Source organism: Musa acuminata, chromosome BXJ1-7 (genome assembly GCF_036884655.1).
Source record: "Musa acuminata AAA Group cultivar baxijiao chromosome BXJ1-7, Cavendish_Baxijiao_AAA, whole genome shotgun sequence".
Taxonomy (NCBI): Eukaryota; Viridiplantae; Streptophyta; class Magnoliopsida; order Zingiberales; family Musaceae; genus Musa; species Musa acuminata.
Window position 1 is genome coordinate 36,177,208 of NC_088333.1, and position 21,743 is coordinate 36,198,950.

The window sequence follows — 21,743 nt, forward strand, 5'->3', positions numbered from 1 at the left end:
ACAGTTCCCTCTGGAGGTACGGCGACCTTTAAAAGGTACATAATGCTTTACCTGCTTGTTCGGGGTCCTACCAATTGACCTCCTTTTTCAAAATGCTTTGCGTACACTTACAATACTCGCTTTGCTACCCTCCGACAATTGGGAATGACCAGGGACCCACTTGCGGAACCCACATCTACTCAGAATAATCCTTCCAGAGTGGATGCCGCGGGTTTCCGGGATTTAAGTTTTTGTTTGATTAGTACTTAATAAAGTCTACGAGGGGAAAAAAATACTTATTCCCCTATTAAAATAGCTCAGCAGCCGAAGTGATTAACACGAAGCACAACATGGAGAACACTCGAGATTAAAAAGGAATATTGACTTAAAAATGCTGACCTTTCTGCTAAGAAATATATTATGTTTTTATTCCTATTATGACGCCATTATGCGGTTAAGTGTTTTCAGTGACCATGCAGGAATCACATGGGTATCGATTTTTTTAGGCTAATCCGAATCGAAACCGATTAATTTAGCCAACTCCGAACTCAATTTGAGACTAATTTTATATTATACGGGTTCGGTTAATTTAATTTAGGCTCACCGATGAACCCAATCCGTGCGCAACGTTTCGACCGGTCAGGCTAAACCGGCTCGACTGGCGCGTGATGTGAGGGCTTAAAACCCCGAAACGAGGGGATAGGGAAGTGGAAACGTCCATCGAGCGACAAGCCCCTAGGGACTGCACCACATCCGCCGCCACCGGGGTTGGGAGCGACCGGGCTGATCGGTGCACGGCGGCAATGGGCGGCGGGCGCAAGCGCGGCCGGACGCAGCGGCGGCACTTCAAGCAGAGCCGGGAGAACGTATGGAAGCACGAGACCAAGCAGAGCCGGTCCGATGACCCCTCGGCCGAGGGCGAGTCCAACCCCACCTGGCAGCCTTTCGCCACCCAGAACCCCGGATTCGAGGAGTACTACAAGGTATCGTCCCGTCCCCGTCCTCCCCTGTTGACGATGTTTTTCTGTGTACTTTCAGATTTTGCCAATCAAGATTCTTCGTTCTTCTAATATGCTTTCAGTTGCGGAAGATATGTTTCTCTCTAATCACGTTCATTTGCAGATCACTTTGTTCCTAAGGCATAGAACATATACAATTTCTTTGTGCATTTGTAGCAAACCTACACTTCAAGAATGCTCAATATGTGACAAAATGCAAGGGATAGCCTCTGGTTAAATTTTTTGAATGCATTATTATATGTTGTGGTTTGACGGTGCTACTACTGTAACGATGAAAACATTTGCAATTTATCTTTTGAACCTCTCTGCATGCGCATATTTGATAATGCTATATGGAATTTGTTTTGTTTACAAAATATTCGACCAGAATGATCATAATGATGGAGGGGTAAATATTTTAATACCTAAGCCTTAGCAGCAGTCCGGTTGTTAATTGCTATGACGTATTATAGCTTATCGTATATGCATAATTATATACAAGCTAAATTCTATGCAATGATGCACACGAAGGGAAAAAGCCCAAATTATATGTCTCAAAAGAAAATTCGGTCAAAGAAAAATATAGTTATGACAAGTTAAAATGAACATAATTTCTATAAAAAAATTGATTTTAGAATTAGGATGTCCTCTTGAAGAATTATTCTAGTATCTCAATAGTTTTTTAGAACCCTTTTCTATTATAGTTTAAAATTATTGTACATAAAACCAAACGTTATTCTAAGATCTCTATAATTTCTTAAAACCCTTTTCCATTATAGCTTAATATTAACTATATAGAAAACCAAACAGGAAAAAAGTTGCTGTTTTAAAGAAAACCACTGCTGGAGTCATAACCTAATTAACAGGGAAACAGAGAAAAAATTCACACCCAAACTTTCTTTTCTTATGAATATCACTATTTCATTGTAATCCATCTGACAAATAGTTTGTTTTTCTTTTAATATATTATACATCTTATAAAATTGTAAAGGTAATTCAGGATTTACCTTCAAGCTTTAACTTTTCACCTGCTTTGTGGAGTCAACCTCAGAGCCCATGATGATCTTACCTCACTAATCTAGTGGGATCCATTGTCTTGAACTATGGTAGAGTTGAGAGAGAAAAAAAGTAGATAGTAAATTTATCTGCTAGTTTAACCTCTTCACATGCATTGTGGGGTCAATTTCATAGCCCATGACAATCGACATATTTAGTCCAATGGGATTGGTTTTCCCTCCCAAACTATGGTAGAAATGAGAAGAAAGAGGGAATATGAAGATAAGGCATGAAGATAGAGAGTTCCCATGGACGCATAGAAAAGATTCCTACAAAAATAATCCTTATGTGATTCAGATAGAGCCTAATCAATAACAGTTGGTTGGGATTTTGATATCCTAGGTATACTTTTTTATAATTTTTGTTTGGCTTTGGTTTTTAATGATTAATGAAACCCTTATGTATTTAATTTATATTTTTTAATGTTCATTTGTTTTATGGTACAAGTTTGTTTTTATTAATGGCTCAAAAAGTTAGTAATTAAAAATTGATAGAATTAAAGGAAACCTTACTGTATTTGTAAAATATACCACTAATTTTCAATATAAGGATTTATGTTGTAATTCAGTGAGGACTAGGGATTTTTTTTAAAACTCTCGTGAGACTAAAGTAGATTGTAAAATGAATTTTCAAAATCTTGTAGGTCTAAAGTAGGTGTGCACATGCCAAAAAAATGTACCTTCTGAGAGTTTCTTTAAAAAAGATTTTACAAGTTTTTTTTTAATTTATAGGCAAATTATATTCGGTTGAATAATATAGTATATATGTTTAATATATTCTCCCGCTGGATTTTGATCTTCCCAACTGTCATTTGGCATATTCTCTTAAGCTCGATTGTATTGCAGGCCAATCCTAATCTCTGTTTGGTTTTGTGAACTTGATAAAGCACATAGGATAAATTGAGGAAGTGCATATGTTAAAAAGGTGAAGCTAAAGTGCTGATCAAATATAGTGGTTGCAGTGGTATTTCTATTCTACAATAGAACTATTTTCCTTAAGATTTGGCATATGACAGTGCTTGAATAATTTTCTCTTAACTTTAAAACATCGCTCTTTTTTTTTTTCATGCACCAAGTTTTTCCTTTCTGAATTAAGATACCAGTTTGAATCTCATGGTACAGTGTGATTTGTCCATCATAATACTTGATATATCTATGATCGTAAAACTTAAAAGCTTAGATCTTTGTTTTTATTGAACAAGGAAATATAATGATTTATGTGTTTATTTTTCACATTATGGCTACAGAGTCTAATTTCTTGCCAACAGAGTATTCATTTACAAACTCTGTTATAGTGTGCTTTTATTCAGGTTGGGATCCTTAATGATAATTTATGCTGGAATTGCTATGGATCTTGCAAGTTGAGCTTCACGTGTAGTTCAAGATGGTTCCAGAATATTTTGCTATGACAATATCAAGAATGTCCAACCATGTTCGTTATTCTTCTTTTTTAATAAAAAAATTGTCATTTGGTCATACCACTTGAGTTTTCAAGATAACTTAAAGCCAAATCATGTTTGAAGTTGAAGGGATTGCATGTTTGAAGTTGAGGAGATTGTAGGATTGCTTAAATAGCTCTGTCAAATTCTGAACTTTCATATTCCACTGAAATTGTCTAGAATTTCAAATATACCTCTGGACATAATGAATATGCATATATGCAATCTTTCAAGTGTGTATTATTTTATCTAATTTTAATTGTGTACTTGAAACATAGTTTCATACATGTCTTAATCTTGGACTAGTTCTTAAGTTGACCAGTATGTAATGGTCAGTTCAGCATAACGCATTTTATGTGCTGATAGGAATAAGTTACTCATATTGGTAAGAGTGAATCATCACACCCTGATCACATGACTGTGACCTTGTACTCAAAATTGTAACACTAAATTAAAACAATTGTGCTTTTGTATGACATGGTTATATGCAAGGTTCGTCGTACCGTACCGTACCGGCGTTTCGACCCGGGCTCGGTATCGGTACGGTACGGTATACCGCTCGGTACACCCAGGTGTACCGAGCGGTACACTCACGTGTACCGAGCACTGTACACGCTACAGTGTTACTGTACGCGCTACAGTGTTACTGTACACCGCTGGCCTGTCGGACCGGTACGTACCGCCCGTACCGGGCGGTACAGTCCGGTACGGCAAACCTTGGTTATATGTAATGTCAACTAGCAGTGCTGAATATGAAACTTCAAAATGTTGTATTTGTGTTATAAGTGTTTTGCTGCTAGTCATATAGATCAGTTAGTTGTTTATTAAACAAGTGTAACTTCTTGTTGATATCTACATCCAATCCACATTAATTGTCATAGTTTTATATTTGTTATAGGAGCAAGGTATTGTACCGGAGGATGAGTGGGAAGAATTCATTTGTGTCCTCCGGAAGCCACTACCAGCTGCATTTAGAATAAATCTGAGGTACTTTCTCATTGTTATTTTTTACACCACAGTTGCACATTTATACGTGTAACTGCAATATCCTTAGGTAATAGAAGCTGGCTTCTTTTATCTGTCTTATTGGTCTGTTCCAAACCCAAATATGTGGTGGAAGCATTGTGGTCACCATTGTCTTGTTTTGTCATTTGTGATATTGTTATTAAAAGCTTGTTTTGTCATTGTGTCACATAGTGATTTAAAAAGCGCTAGGCGCCAAAAGGCGCCAAGGTCCACAAACGCTCGAGGCGCTAGGCGCTCGCCTAGGCGCTCGCCCGAGCGAAGCGAGGCGCTAAATTATAAAAATATATAATATAATTATTTAAAATTATCTAAATTATAAAAATATATAATATAATTATAACAATAATTTCAAATAAATAAAAATTAACAACATTAAAATAAAAATAATATATTATTAATCTATTAATAGAAAATTAATCATTTCAAAATTCAAATAAACTTAATATTAAGAGTATACTGTGCCTGATGGAGAAACGAGGAAGTAGCGGCAAGCGGCGGCGGCAGCAGTAGCAGTGAGCGGCGGCAGCGGCAGCAGCAGCGGCAGCGGGAGCGGGAAAGGGAAAGGGAGCGGAAGGTGCGAGCAGCGGGAGGCCTCGAGGGAGGCGCGAGCAGCGGGAAGGCTCGCGAGAGGGCTTGCGGGAGGCACGAGCAGCGGGAGGGCTCGCGGGAGGCGTGAGCAGCGGGAGGGCTCGAGGGAGGCGCGAGCAACGGGAAGGCTCGCGGGAGGACTCGCGGGAGGCGCGAGCAGCGACAGCAGGAGCAGCGGCAGCGAGCGACGAGATCGCCATCGGGATCGGGATCGAGAGCGGCAGCGACAGCAGGTTAGTGTTGGGTTAGGGTTAGGATTAGGGTTGGGGTTATATCGGTTTAGTTGGTTCGATTGAACCAACTAACAACCGAACCAGGACCGAACCAGACCTAAAATTCTGGTTCGGTCGCCTTGGTTTACCCAGCGCTCGCCCGAAGCGCCCTGCGCCTGGGCTCGGGCGAGCGCCCTGGCGGCCCCTGTTTGAAGCACGCCGCCTGGGACATTAGCGAGGCGCTCGAGCCTCGCCTCGCCTCGCCCGAGCGCCTAGGTGAGCGCCCGAGCGCCTTTTGCAATCACTGGTGTCACATTAGCAATAGTGTGGTTTGCAATTTCTTTAAAAGCTTGATTCCAAGATTTTGGTGATATTCTTTGTTTTCAGTATATTGAGTATGCGTGGTTACCATATCTCTCTAGTTAGCACCCTAATTATATACGAGTCTGCTAACACATGCTTAGCATGTGCTACCACATTGTAGATAGTTTGCTATATCTTATTTTTTGCTTTATGTACAATATGTTTTCTTCATTCTTTTGCCATTAGACCCTTATCCCCGATAATTTTTTCCCCACAATTAAGATTTTGTTGAACCAACATTGAGTATTTGTCCAAAGCAAGATTTACAATTTCATGTATCGGTACCATGTTGGTTAGTACACGGATCAGTACCATACTGGTCCATATCGGTGTACGAATTATTGGTATCCCGGTACGATTTTCAGAAAGAAGTCTGAAAACATAGAAAAAACGAAAAAATTTGTCCTGGACTGGGTGATATAGGCTTTGTTGTGGATGTATCCTGTATCTTGTACGTCTTGTACTGGATATGTGCTTAGTCTTCTGCAGGCCAGAAATTTGCATGTGATTTTGAATTTATTTCTGGTTACTCCTTAAGTTCCCAATTTCTTTCTTCGTGTTGACCACATTATGTCTTATACATTTAGTTCTTTTGACTGCTAAGATTATTAACTGGAATTCTAATGCACTAACTTTATACAGTGGCCAGTTCTGTAAGGATATCATGCTGCAGTTGGAAAATGACTTCATACAATCTCTGAAAGCTGAGGTATCCATAATGTCTTTTTTATTGCTTAATACTTATGCTAATTTATCCATTCACATCTCATTTTTCTTGGTTCTTTCTGTCTTTCTTATTGTTGACAGGTTAATGATGTGTGTGAAATGGAAGCTATTAGACCTTTGCCTTGGTATCCAGGGAAACTCGCCTGGCACATGAATTTCTCGAGGATGCAACTTAGGAAAAACCAAACACTTGAGAGGTCGTCTTTCTAAATCTTTTGAGTTTTGGTGAACAGACGTTAACTATAAGCACTAAAAGAATCCTTTTTTTGAGGCAAAATGAACAAGAAGTTATTTCCATGGATGAATATCTATATGACTTGATCTTTATGTTCATAATGCATACGAGAGGCTTGAATGTACACTGTACACATTAATGTTTTATTGTTTTGTTTTACAAACTTTTTTGTCAGCACAACAAACTGTTCATATGATAGATAATTGGTAGATTCTGAATAATAGGAGAAGTGGCGTTTGCTTATTAGTAAAACATTTTGTTTAGGAATGATAACTTCAGACTGATTGTAAAAGCATATTTTTTTGAAGCACAAATGATTCTTCAAGTTAGAACAAAGGGAAACGGTTTCAATGTATGAATCCATAGATCTGTCTTGTTCAAAATATACTTGATAGAGTTGAGCTTTTTCATTTGAATCACTAATCTCTCTTTGGCATGAATCGAGCCAAGTGGATGACTGTCTTCAACTTACCGCAATATCTTGCATTATAACTTGATTAGCTCTCAATTATGCTAAGACCATACTAGCTGTAGATTGCATCATACAATTAAAATCTTGAATAGAATTTCACAAGTCACATGCTGCTGTAGTAATTGTGGCTCAATATTGGTTTTGCAACTCACTGCTGCAAGCCCTTTGGTACAGTAATTTGAGATTGGTGGTATATATTTAATAAAAAAATTGTGAGGTACTGGAGCCATATAACTTCGTAAAGGTCAGAGGATTATCACAGAACTTTGTGTTAGAGCATGCTCATTAGATGAGGATCAAGAAATTAAGACTAAAAGATTAGCCTTTAACTTGTCACAGTTTGTTTCTTGTGATCAAACTCCTATTTTTGGTGCCAAGAAATGATGAAGCTGCTGGATGAAAAACACATTTCTGCTTTACTGCAGACTAGTCTTCAGTTCTGGTTATGATAAATATGACCAACTGTTGGTTATAAGGCTATTAGTTCCGAGTTGTGCAGGAAATCTAAATAACAACAGGGTTATGACATGGTTAAATTCACAATAGTGTCAACTTATAATTTCATTGGTGTGTTATCAAGCAAAGTTGGTTGACACGAAGGAGAAAAATATTTAGCTTCTATTAAACCTTATTGCTTACAAAGTGATATGCAAGACTGTCAGTGATATGCTTCAAGGTTTTCGGGAATCTCCTTGTATATTGAAAATGTAAAGGAACCTGGGTCTGATGGATGAAGACATATATAAGGTGCAAATCAGTTGACAATAACACTCAAAGGCTTAATACTGCATGGTCAGCATGTAGAAAGAAGTGAGACCCATAATGAGCAATGCCAAACACATCAATGGCAATTATTTCTTACATGGCCTATGCAAGGCCAAGAAAATCTTTAGTTGTAAGTTGTCATATAAACAGATTTGACAACTACTTCTGACATAAAACAAGGTTTAGTATGTTGAACATGAATTGTGACTTATGCGAGGTTATAAATTGAAATGTTGAGGAAACATTATGGGGAATAAGGATCTAATAACAAAGAATGAAGAAAATATATTTTAACTAATTAAAAAAATAATATATAACTTACTGTAATCCTCTGGGCTGAGCCATTGTCTGTTATCACAATGTGGAAACATATGTAAAAGCACCTAATCTGCTAAGGTCTTAGTTGAATTGATTTGCAAACTGTTTCAACTAAGACCATCAGTACCAGATTCTTTTACGAATTTAGGAGGCAAAAAAGACTCCTCTAAATCTCGGATCATATTATTTTATTCATGGTAAGTTAAGCTTGAACCTTCATGGTTTGCACAATCATAGCTGTCGGTATCACCAGAAGGACTAAGATATGCTGTAGTCAGCATAACAATAAGAAATAGGACATAGCTTGCACATAAAATTTCTTATGCAATGTGTTTTATTTCTTACATACTGGCAGGTCATTTTTATATCTGAGAATCTGGTTCTTTTTGTTTCCTGTACTTGTGAGTAAAAGCACGAAAAAAAAAGATTCTGGCATTACCCTGTGTCAGCAGCTTGTACCTATTATTTATGTATCACATAGTGCATACTAAATGATATGCATCAGTATTACATACATAAATTCCTTTGAATGGATTGAGTGAATGTTAAATGTATATGCTAACCATAATACCATAAAACTATAAAATGTTCAATTTATTTGAAAAATTCTGAATGTCTTTGCTGATAAATAACCCTTGATTGCTAAGTAAGAGAAGATTTATTTATTAACAACATATGAATCCTGTGCTTTTTTTTTTCATTGAATAAATAAATTGGCGGTAGTTGGCTAGTTTCTTGGTTCTATGATTACCTTTATCATATCATAAATCTTTGTTGAATTCCAGGTTCCATGAGTTTCTAAAGCAGGAGAATGAGGTTGGAAACATAACAAGGCAGGAAGCTGTTAGCATGGTGGTTACTTTTTCTTGTTTGTATTTTGCATTTGATGCATATGTGGTTATGTTAGCAATTCCTGAAGTATAATTAAAGACAATATCAATACAGGTACCTCCATTATTTTTGGATGTGCATCCAGATCACCATGTCCTTGACAGTATGTTAATTGTTCTTTTACTTCCCTGCTTGTACTTGTTAATTATTATTTTGCAAATTCATCAGGGTTCTTATATGCATTGTCTTAGGAAGCACAATTCTTAACTTTAAATTTTATATCAAGTTTTTATGTAAGTACTGATTGTGTTATTATTATTTCAAGGTCATGCCATAACCACAAATACTTGATTACCCTCATGAAAAACCATGTAACTCTTTTACTGTATTTTATTATTTTGTATAACAATATGAAAGTAAGCTTTCTTTTTTTATTTACATTATACTTCTAGATTAAGCCTTGATGAAGTTTATTCTTCTCTTATACTGAGTCCTTTAATTTGTCATCTTGAATCCTCTTATGGAATTAACTTTTTACCCCTAAGAAGTGGCATCTGAAGGGTAGTGATCTCAAGTAAACTTCAACATGTGGCATGACTGAAAATATATCCAGTCTGTCTCTTTGATATCTTGGGCTTGAAAAATTTTCTGTCAGAACTTAAATTATGTTTTTCAGTCTGATGGTAGTCATCATCAAGTTTCTATTTTGAAATATTATGTACTTGTAATTTAGCTTGCTTAATGCGGCCAGCTTAGCATTTTCTTTACTTTTTGCATGGTGCAGTGTGTGCAGCTCCGGGATCTAAAACTTTCCAGTTACTTGAAATGATACACCAATCAATCAAACCTGGACTACTTCCAAATGGACTGGTAGTTTCCAATACCTCCTGCCTATTTATTTTTTCTTGATTTTTTTAATAAATAGCCATATTGAATTCGATGTTAGGATACCTATACTGATCAGAATCACCTTTGCTTGATAATACAGGTGATAGCTAATGATGTTGATGTTCAAAGATGCAATCTTCTTATCCATCAAACAAAAAGGATGTGCACTGCCAACTTGGTAGTAACAAATCATGAAGCACAACATTTCCCTACTTGTTCTTTCATGAAGGACCATGAGGAGATTTTTAAAGGAGAGGAAGAGCTTAGTAAAAGTAATTTGCAGTTCGATCGTGTTTTGTGTGATGTTCCTTGCAGTGGCGATGGCACGCTTCGGAAGGCTCCTGATATCTGGAGGAAATGGTCAGCTCTGAAATTTTTTCCTCAGTATTTGATTGTTCTTCTTCCAGTTTCTTTATTAGGCATGGGTACATACAGGAATGCAGGAATGGGTTCTGGGCTTCATCGTCTTCAAGTTGAGATTGCAATGCGTGGTAACAACCCTATAACAATAAATTTATTGTGTCAATTTGTCTTAGTGAGCGTTCAAAATTTTGTGTTGTGGATTTTCTTTAGGTTTTGACTTACTGGTGATAAATTACAACTGTTATTTTGTATGTAGACATTATTATTTATTATTTTAGATATTAGCATGTTCTTGATGTGTGTTAGAACTCTCAATCTTTATTTCTATATTCATCTGCCTGCCTGTGTTTATAAAATGCAAATATCAATAGTTTCAATTGTTGGAATATATCATTTTTGTCAGGATAGGTAACCTTCTGAGTGAGAGATTAGAATACCCAGATCAAGGATGATTGGTTCTTTTTCCTTTGCTTGTATAGCTTCTATCAGGAGGGGGTGTCAATGCCTGTTGATTTCTGTAGTTTAAATGTAAAACATAGGCATATTTGAAGTGATTTCAAACCTTTGGAGTTGTGTGCTGCGAATTTGAGATTGGTTCATGTAATTGAGTTCTTTTATTATGCATGTATCAAATGTTTTCAGTCAATTATGAAATTTTTTTCAGAAAGGAGATAACATTTCTATTAGAGCAACCATGCAACATGATGGATGAATGCTTTTAACCTCTTTGCCCTGCTCTATAAAAGTGATTGGAGACCCACTTTCGTTGTAAGATAGTTTTTAGCAAGGATTGAAATTTCGTATCATACCGGAGTATCGGGCTTTGCTCGGTATGGTACGGGAGTACCGGTGTATCGAGCTTTGCTCGGTACAATATATATATATATATATATATATATATATATATATATATATATATATATATATATATATATATATAAAATATAATATAATATAATATAATATAATATAATATAATATAATATAATATAATATAATATAATATAAAAATATATTTTTATAAAAAAATATAAAAAATCTGAAAAGGAGGTGTATGTTACCTCGACAACATCGCCTCCTCTTCTCGTCATTGCCTCAGACGAGGAAAAGAATGTGGTCTCCTTTATGTCCTCATCTACAACGTTAGATGAAGAAGGCGTCGAAGACATCAAAGGCCGCCGACGTCTCCGGCCTTCAACGAAGAACGCGGCGAAGAAGCCGCAGAATCGCAGACGAAGCGACGAAGGAGACCACCTCTTCCGCTGCTCTAGCTGTCGCCTGGCCGTGACCTCCTGGATCGGGAATCATTGAGGGTGGGCGGTGTCGGATCAGGATGCGTCGAGGTTCTCCCGAATCTCCCTCTTCTTCGAACACTCTCTCTTTCTTTTTCCTTCTCCCTTGATGTTTCTTCTTCCCTCACCGTAGCCAAGCTGATACTGTCCGGTAGTGGGTGGTCACGGTCGAAATCGATCGTTACCGACATGTTTCGGGTTGTAACGGTCGAAATTTCGACCATTACCGCTCGATACGGGACCATATCAAGCGTTTCGCTTGGTAATGGGCGATCCACATTCTAGTCTGGTGGCGAACCGGTATGTACCGCCCTGTCACGGACTTAGTTGGTTTTGCCTAAGTCGTGCGGCACCCTTGCGTGTCCATCCGCAAAGGTCAGCCTCTCCGAAGCCTCCCATTGTCCTTTAGGACCAACAAAAGAGAGAACGGGTTAGAGAGAACGCCTCAATCGGGATCCACAAGCAACCATCTCCGAAAAACACTTCATAGACAATGCAAATTACAAACAGACTTTACAAGCTCTGAACAATGACACAACAAAGGGTAAAATGGTCCATTACAGACCGAGAATCTATCGCACGTGTCCACATGACACAACCTTTATTTACAAGCCTAAAGAGGCCACCAACCCAACTAAAATGGGACTATTAAGCCTTCGGCCACCCCTCTACATGTTGTACAAGGCATGAACATGCCAAAAGACACGGATATACATAAGCATTACATCAAACACCTTGTTTAGAAGTTTGTCCGTGACATTCTCCCCCACTTATTCCTTCGACGTCCTCGTTGAAGCCTTTGTCGACACTTCAACTCCTCGCCTTTGCTGAGTCTTCAATCTTCTGCTCCAGCTACAATGCGCCTCTTGGCTCCTAGCTGCTCTCCGCTGCTGTTTTTGAGTAGTCGAACCTTTGATCTGCCATGCTACTTCAACTCACCAATGACTCTGACTCTGGTGTGGGGTTGGCTGAGTTGTGTTGATTCCTGCGGATCTCCCAGATAAAGGAAAAGACCATCCTTACTGCGCCAGTCTCTTAAATTCCTCATGTTGCTTGAACTGGGTGGATGCTTGTTGGAGCTTTAACGAGCATCGTCTCGCAAACTTCTGAAGTTTTGGGTCCTTCATCCACAAAATTTGCTCATTGACTCTTCTTTCACTTAGTTGTCATATCCAAGTAGGTTCGCATCACTTCCGCTTTCGATTGGCATTTCGTTGGGAAATGAAGCGGACAATCTACTCTCAGTAACACTGATCACCGTTGGTGAGGATTTGATAACTATTGTCTTCCATTATTTTCGAAGGGTCTTTGAACATATGCAGAGCTCCTTTACTAGATAGATAAGAGAATTGGGGTACTCAATTTCGCCCATTCTCTTGAGAATTGAGAAGGCAAAGGTTACTTGACTTCGCCCGCCTCCTCGAGGTTGTACTTCATGCATCGAGCTGGTTACTGGACTTCACCTGCTCTTTGCTCACACTTCTGAAGCACTTGAAGTGTTTGCACTCCTTGCGTTGAGTTAGCTACTGTGATTCACCTTCTCAATGCCATCGAACTTCTGGAATGCAGGAAGTTTTCACCTCAACTTCGAGTAATTCTCTCATAGGTTTGGTCGCCTCTGGGATTGTACCGTCTTCTCCATCAACCCTGCCGCCTACTCCGCTAAGTAGCAAAGGTACAGCACCGCATACTGCCTGCTTCGTTCCTTGGTTATGCACTCTTGCATGACCTGAAGTCCTTCACTTTCGGCTATCTTGATGAGAAGCACATTGACACCGGTCTTACGAAGTTCTTCAGCCTCTACCCTTCAGCCTTGTCTCGGTACTTGAAGATTGCCTCTGCATGCTCCACCTCCTCGGCCCCTTCCACGACCAAGTGCTCTCCCTCCATGAGAGCAAGGGATCAATGACTTTCACGGAAGTCCCGCCTTTACGGTACCATTGCGCTGCCATGCCCATGGCCCTACTATCCGTCACCTCGCATCTGCATCCCTTTTCTTCACGATCAGTAGATATGTCTCAGTGGCACTCCTCTGAGTCCACCTTCATTCTAACTGATGCTTGATTTTGGGTAGCTAAGTCCCTCTGGACTCGTCGTCGCTTTCTCGCCCCTTTCGACCCCCTGCTTCAACACCTCTGTGTTCTCCAAGCAGCTCCCCCTGGTTGATGGAAAGACAGACTGTAACTCCCATGCATGGCCTCTGCCAACGCATTATAAAGTTTGCACCGATTCTGCTCTCCCTAGCTTCCTTGGTAGCAACGTTCGATTACTCGACCTTATCATCTGACTTGTCGGGCTCCCTTAAGCGAATATGAGCTTTGGAGCAGTCCAACTCTCCAGCTGCTTCGATCATACCTCTGCATGATCAAGTCCCTCCCATGGAACTCACTGGTACTTGCATTCGAACTTTTCCCTTGGTGGAACACAGCCCCCATATGCAAAAATTCGATGCACGTACGGAAGACCCGCCTCTGCGGTACCATGGCCTTCACTCATTGAATCCATAGCCCTTCTTGTCGTCGTGTTGTTCACCGAAGTGGAGCTTCCAGTAGCTCCCGATCATACCTCCGTATGATCTAGTCCCTCACGGGTCTAAGTTGTGTGTATCGCATTGCCACGAACTGTTCCATCACGATCCGCTACACCATGTCGCCTCTTGGTGACATCTCCATTGCATTCTGATCCTTGTGGAATAAACTCGAATTGTGAACTCTCCATGTGTGGCCTTTGCCAATACATCGCAGGGTCTCCTCCACCTTCGATTTTGTTCGCTCCTTTGGCAATCGACCTTCATCCACCCACTCTTGGGTTACACATAGATGAAGCACCGCTCTAGGACAGTCCGTCGCCTAGTAGCTCCCGAAGTCCACCGACTTCACTGTAATTTGTGCACCATTGTCTGGATCCTGGGCCTCTGCCCCTACCAGCACAATCTCCACTGCGCACCGCTTCCTTCATAGCAACTCGAATGGCAACACTATGGCATATTCTTCAAGAGTACCCGCCTCTACGTCCTCTTGCCCCGTGCTAAGGCCTTCTGTACCCAACTTCGCCTCCGCAAATTGAGTCGCCTTAGTTCCTCCATCAAATGCTTCTCCGAGATAAGGTGCATGTGCCCCGAAGCTCCCTTCGTCTTTGGCACCATGCAAGATGAGTCCGCTCCGTCAGAATGAAGGACCCATGGAACAACATTATCCTACTCTTGCCTCTGCAAGAGTTCATGTCCTTGACCTCTATCTAAGGAAAGCACTGTGCCTCTGCTCCACGTTCCAACTTCTATGCTGGCTCCCTTCATGCGGCTTGAGTACTTCGCCAAGTTACACCCAAGTTGCTCCGCTCCTCGTTTTCACATTGAGTTGATGGTGGCCCTCACGCCCACCATTCCACGGGTCAGCCCTCCCTTGAGTCCGATCTCCACATCGACTCCAAGTGTGTCTTCATTTAAGTTGCTTTGGGTCGCTCCCCCACTTGATCTCGCAATGTATCCACCAATGCATTCTCTCAAGCGAGATCATGCGACGACTCCTCGCCGCTTGCTCAGTCCATTGAGCTTCGTGGAGTTATTGTTTGTTGAGGTACTCCTCCTCAACATGTGAGATCCGTCCCACATGATTCTCCCTCTGGAGAGCCAGGACTTATCCCTCCTGGATAACTACCCCGTTGGAGCAACATCTCTCTTCATTTCAGAGACCACCATCCCCTTGGACTACTCCGATCTGCTGAACAAACTGTGCATTGTTCTGCCTCCTGCAAACGCACTTGCTAGATTGCGACTCCCCATCAATACAGTCCCCGCTGCACCCTCAAGGCCTAGCAACATGCTGAACTCGTTGCACACTTCAGTCTCCTACGGACGTATCCTTCACATGCCGAAGAGAAAGTTTTAATGCTCTATGGCACCGAGTTTCGGTCGCCTTGGGATGGCCACGAACATTCCATCGTCCGCATACAAGCCCATGCATGAGTACCAAATTCTTCGAGTTAGCAATTCCCCTCACCTTTGTGAGCTTTGCAGAACTCTTTTGGTCGTTGAGCAACTCATTCCACCTTGGATGGTCTCATCCTTTACCAAGCGCCTCGCTTGTCTTGAGCACCATCAAGTATGGTTGTCAACGTTGAGCCGTAGCTCAAACTCAGCTATCCCAACCTTTGTGCGCTCCACATTCTTCCAAGCTTGCCTGTTCTCGTGGTGCCTCTTGCGCGAAGGGTTGGCCATTCCTCTGAATGCCATTCTCAGATGCCCGCTCCTCTGAGCGACTCTTTTTCCCTACATCTCCATGCCCGTTTTCCCTCAAATGGTCGCGCGTGTGCTGACTACCCTCAATGCAGCCCCGCTAGGTCCCCCACGTTTGCGTGCCAAGTGTTTTTATGAGTGCTTGTCCCGCTCTGATACCATCTGTCACGGACTTAGCTGGTTTTGCCTAAGTCGTGCGACACCCTTGCGTGTCCATCCGCAAAGATCAGCCTCCCCGAAGCCTCCCATTGTCCCTTAGGACCAACAAAAGAGAGAACGGGTTAGAGAGAACGCCTCAATCAGGATCCACAAGCAAACATCTCCGAAAAACACTTCATAGACAATGCAAATTACAAACAGACTTTACAAGCTCTGAACAGTGGTACAACAAAGGGTAAAATGGTCCATTATAGACCGAGAATCTCTCGCACGTGTCCACATGACACAACCTTTATTTACAAGCCTAAAGAGGCCACCAACCCAACTAAAATGGGACTATTAAGCCTTCGGTCGCCCCTCTACATGTTGTACAAGACATGAACATGCCAAAAAACACGAACATACATAAGCATTACATCAAACACCTTATTTAGAAGTTTGTCCGTGACAGCCCGGTATGAGTGGTATCATTTGAAATTTATAACCTTGGTTTCTAGCAACACTAGTGACTTCTTTCAAACTTGGATTTTTCTTATTCAGCATATTATACACTAGTCCTAAGATGATATATATGAATTTCTCTGCTTTAATCCACTTTCTGTAACTCATTTAGCTTACTGTCCAATCATGCTTTGAATTTGCAATTATCTTGAGCTTTTCATTCTTGTAATACTTTTGTACATACAATGGTTATTCATTGTAAGAGATCTATAATTTGTTACAAATATTGACAGCCTTTCACTAGACTAGAGATTTCTCAAAGTCATTTAATAGGCTTCTGGAACTATTCTGTTTTTCATTGCAGGCATAGCTTTACTTAAAGTGGGTGGAAAAATGGTTTATTCTACCTGCTCAATGAATCCAGTTGAAAATGAGGCTGTTGTAGCAGAGGTTATTTGATATATATTATTAGTGATTTTAAGTTATCCACCTTTGTGTCTTATCATGTTGTATATGTTCATTAGTCAGCTTTTTAACTTACAGGAAGGTAGTGTTTATCTTTGCTCATGTATGTTGATGGTGTTTTATTTATTTGCAATCATTAAATTTTATTTATTTACAATCATTAAAGAATCAATCATGGTTTGAACTTTGAACTACCAGTTGGACCATATTTACCAACTAGTGTCTATCGATCTGATCAAGTATGGGTAACAAACCAGTTTGGCAGAAATTTGTCTGCCATTCTTTTTAAGTTTTTATTATTTTATTCAGCAATACTAAGTGTTACATGTTGGTATGCTACATGATATCTCAGTACCATACTGATACGATAGCATTAGACCGGTATTTAACATCTTTGAAGCAACTGTGATTCTTGGATATAACATGTACCATAATGATCATTACAGAAATTTTCATGTGTAGAAACTGAAATACTAATTACAGCGACAATTTTTCTTATTGTAAAAAACTAAGGAATTCCTTTCATTTTGATGTATGATTGAGAGGTTAGATAAGGGACATGATCAGAACCCGGTTTAGTTTTTTTTCTTCCTCTATGCATTAAATCTTTCACACCCTATTCTAAGATCATTTTCTTCAATAATTTTTTTGAGCATTCTATACTACCTTTTTGGTAATTAATACATGACTAGTCTAAGATTTAGGAGTACTAATATGTGTGAGAGCCCTGGGGCCATGGAGCACAATCCTGTGCATAGCTGCACCTGCCTTTCCTGTTACCAATTGCAGGGGTATTTAGAACACATGATGTACTCTATGATGCCTTTTGATTTGCCTCTTAATAATGGTGACCACTTATTTTATCATCCTTCTTTGTTGGTGTGGGAACTGGCTGGAGTCTATCTGTTCAATGCCTGAATCATAATTTCGTGAGAAGTATCTGTACTTTATGAACAAGTTCCAATATCTTGCAATACTTGTTTATTTGCATGCATCTCATTCCAATAAGTCTAGATATTGCTTTGATGATGTTGGTTTCATTTAGCACTGCATCTTGTAAATTCCAAATGTGAAAATTTGCCTCTCATATTCATGTAGGTTCTTCGGAGGAGTAGAGGATCAGTTAAGCTTCTTAATGTCTCCAATGAGCTAGCTGAGTTGGTCCGCCGTCCTGGTCTTAAAACATGGAAGGTTAGCTTTGCACTGAAAATTTAGAAAATTTCTGTAAATGGAGTCATTGAATTTTGATTATGTTAATGTGAAGGAGGTTCTTAGCATTGGTCATGTTAAATTAGTAAAATGGCTAAACATTTTGAACATATGGAAGGATGAGGATATGTATGCGACCTTCTGGAGTGATGTTTAGAAAATTTTACTTTGTAGATGCTGTATAGACATAAATATGCAATCAGAAACCTATAAAACGATTTAATAGTGATGGTGCTTGACACTGGAGACAAAACAATCATATAAAATATACATGGAAAATCTAAGGAAGATATGAATGGGAAAATTGTGTTGGGAGTATTTAACACCATGATTTGAATGGACAAACTGGGTTTTTTTTCAGCTGATGGAAAATGTTGTCAATAGTCCTGCTTGTTACGATCTTCTATGGTCTTGTATTTCTAGCAATTGTGCATATATATTTTTCATAGGCATAATTACCGAATGGTAATTCCTACTAAACCAGACTATTTCATATTTTTATTGCCTCCACTTGATTTTTTTTAAATTCATGATTCCTGTTATAAATTTTTTTCTTCTCAATTATTTTGTCATTTTAAGTTCCTTTTTTGCTTTGGATAAGCTTTTTGTAAGATTTTGAATAATTGTTTTATTATGCTGGCTGAAAACTTCTTAGACTAGACATTTTTTCCATCTAAGTTTACAGATAAAAGATAAAGGTCTTTGGCTAGCTTCTTATAAAGATGTACCCAAGTACAGGAGGAATGTGGTTTTACCAAGTATGTTTCCTTCTGGACAAAGTTATGGAGAGACTGTTATATCTGGTGATCTTCAAAAGAAGACAGAGATTGTTGGAAGTAACCCTGGGGAAGAGAAAGGTGAGAGAATGAGTCATCCAGAAAATGTAGGTACACAGTGCCAAACCATGTGTGAAAATTTGGAAAAAATTGCAGCACCAACTGACACTTACCAAGCTGAAAGTAAACCAGAGGAAGTTTCCAGCAAAATCGTCTCCAGTGAAAAACTTGATGGTGATTCTGAGGAAATTTCTGGATTTCCACTTGAAAACTGCATGAGAATACTGCCTCATGATCAAAATACTGGAGCCTTTTTCATTGCTGTTTTCCAGAAGCTTTCTCCATTGCAGGGTAACTAAGGATCTGAAGCTTTGGCATTTGCTTATGCTTCACATTATGTACAAAAAAATATTACTAGTACTTCCCTCTTTTTGTTATCACTTTATTGCTATTCAAAAATTGCTTAATGAAGTAATGTTTCTTCTTGCAGTGTTTCCGATTAACCTTGTAAGACAATCAACTGAAAGTAGACACCATCCCTCAGCTAAGATCAGTGAGAATCTCGATGATGAACCTAAACAAGAAATAAATTTATCTAATGTTCAAGATGAGCACAACAATGCTGCTGCTTTAGCAGGTTCTACTGTTGATATAGCAGTCAAGCAATCTACGGATATATCAGTAAATGATGCTGCATGTACCAAAGATGAAGGTTTCGTTGAAGCAGGAGTGTCAAACAATAAGGAGATTGCCCCAGCTGAAATAAAGGAGGTAAAGGGAAAGTTACAAACTCAAGGCAAATGGAGAGGAATTGATCCTGTTGTATTCTTCAAAAATCAAACAATTATTAATAGTATAAGATCATTCTATGGCATCTCAGAATCATTTCCACTTGAAGGTCATCTTGTGACTCGGAATAGTGATTCTAATCATGTGAAGAGGATATACTATATATCAAAGTCAGTTCACAATATTCTACAGCTAAATATCCAAATTGGAGAGAGACTAAAGATAACATCTGTTGGTCTTAAGATTTTTGTAAGTGCTATTCTTTTTAGATGCTTTTGTTCCTTTTAGAATTACATATATAATAAATTCTTCATGACATTTCAGAAATACTGATTAATTCGCTAAATCTCTAATTTGATCCTTTTCCCTTTGTGAATTGTCTATTTTGTTTATACTCCAGAGAAACCAGTGTTAGTGTGCATGAGATGTTGCATTAACATATTGAGATTACTTAATTATGAATTTTGCCTGTTCATATAGGCACTCACACTTGCAAGCCTGCATAAATTTGCCACAGTGTGTCATTTTGAAGATGATTCTTTCTTCATGTTTATGATTTTTTTGTACCACGTTATAGTGCAGTGTGTTTGCCCTGGTACTGGTTTCTTGGTTAGAAAGAGTTTTGGCTTTCTTTGTATGAGTTCAGTTTAGTCTGTGACTATTCTTATATCACCATTAGTTTGTGTTAACATGCACATGTAGCTGCTATCTGATAGAGAAGCTATGAAGCCAACTTAATCCTGATCTCTTTGTTCCATCCAACTTAATCCTGATCTGAGCTCCAGTAATTAGTCTAGTTCCTCTATCTAGAGAGTAGGTCCAACAGGGGCAACGCATTAGTGTTGAGAATAAAGTATAAGCTCACGAGTAAATTTGCTACATGTACATATTTGCTTCATTAGTTTGATCAAGTATTAATGTTAAAGTTCCTTGTAATGCTTATAGCATATGTTACATGGTTTTCTGTCTTACCCACCAATACAGGAGCGACAAAAGTTAAATGATGCATCATCACCTTGTTCTTTCCGGTTGTCATCAGAAGGATTGCCGTTGCTGCTCCCATATATCAGCAAACAGATCTTATGTGCATCTTTAGCTGACTTCCAGCACCTTCTACAGTACCGGACCATAAAATTTGCAGATTTTGTAGATGCTGGTTTTGGTGACAAGGTATCAAGTTTGATATCAGGGTGCTGTGTCATAATTCTGAAAGAAGGTAATCCTTTAATGAACTGATCTTCTATTCTTGTTCCTGGACATGCCCCCCCCCCCCCCCCCACCCCAGTCTTATACTACTATGGCATCCTCTGGTTACAGGCGATCAAACTACCGATGACATTGTGGTAGATGCCTCGACGATTGCTACAATTTGCTGGAAAGGCAAGACAAACCTGAGCATCTTGCTCTCCCCGGCCGATGGTCAAGAACTTCTTGAAAGACTCGCAGTGCGTTTTGGAAGCTGGCCAAGCACTTTGTCCGAACAACATGAGGTTGCCGATATCGAAATTGATGAAGTGGAGAACTTGAGCACTGGAAGTATGAAGGATTATGATGCAGTTGATGAAGACATTGCTTCCTAATAGGATAATGGAGATGCCTGGAGCGTTGAAGCAGCAGATTACTGTGGATTAAGCAAAACTGACTCCTGTTCCACTAATGGCTGAGTTTTGCATGTTTTAGGCACAACAAGGCTATTGCAATTAACCACACAGTTTCAAGAGTCCTTGAGACTTTTGCCACTTGCACTCAATGCGCTTTATGATATGTATTCCATTATGTTGTTAAACTTAAAAGATATAAATTTGCTATTGCAACATCCATCAATTAGTTCTTGAATCTGAATTTTTTGTGACATTGAATGGTTCAAGCCATGAAGGTTTTGCAGGGACAGAGTTCTATAGCTTTGTGATAGTGTTCATCAATTCAGTCCTCGTTGTGGTATTGCGTCACTGGGGATTATTGTGTCACTCGGTGATCTTGAGTAACATTTGTCTTGAAAATAAGCATGCATGTGTCAATGGCACGATTGGAGATGATCTAGGGAAGCCTTAAGACCCTAAGATTTATCATAAAGGAAATAAAAGAAAATAGGATGATCACTTCGAGAGGATCGGTCTCCT

General features: G+C 39.3%; 1 protein-coding gene across 3 annotated transcripts; it reads left to right on the forward strand.

The window, feature by feature from the left end:
- Positions 1-698: 698 nt before the first annotated feature.
- Positions 699-21,477, forward strand: LOC135679173 (multisite-specific tRNA:(cytosine-C(5))-methyltransferase-like). 3 transcript variants are annotated; one of them, XM_065192638.1, is made up of 16 exons: positions 699-962; positions 4,370-4,458; positions 6,303-6,369; positions 6,468-6,583; positions 8,962-9,028; positions 9,122-9,170; positions 9,792-9,877; positions 9,996-10,255; positions 10,331-10,386; positions 16,749-16,834; positions 17,948-18,040; positions 18,744-18,915; positions 18,991-19,185; positions 19,325-19,872; positions 20,608-20,839; positions 20,941-21,443. In XM_065192638.1, the coding sequence occupies exons 1-16, from the start codon at positions 783-785 to the stop codon at positions 21,201-21,203; spliced, it is 2,559 nt and encodes an 852-aa protein (XP_065048710.1). In that variant the 5' UTR covers positions 699-782; the 3' UTR covers positions 21,204-21,443. The 3 variants fall into 3 exon arrangements, with proteins under 3 accessions (XP_065048710.1, XP_065048709.1, XP_065048712.1); XM_065192637.1 differs by having other exon boundaries at positions 18,744-19,185; positions 20,941-21,477; XM_065192640.1 differs by lacking the exon at positions 4,370-4,458 and having other exon boundaries at positions 743-962; positions 18,744-19,185.
- The last annotated feature ends 266 nt before the right edge of the window (positions 21,478-21,743 follow it).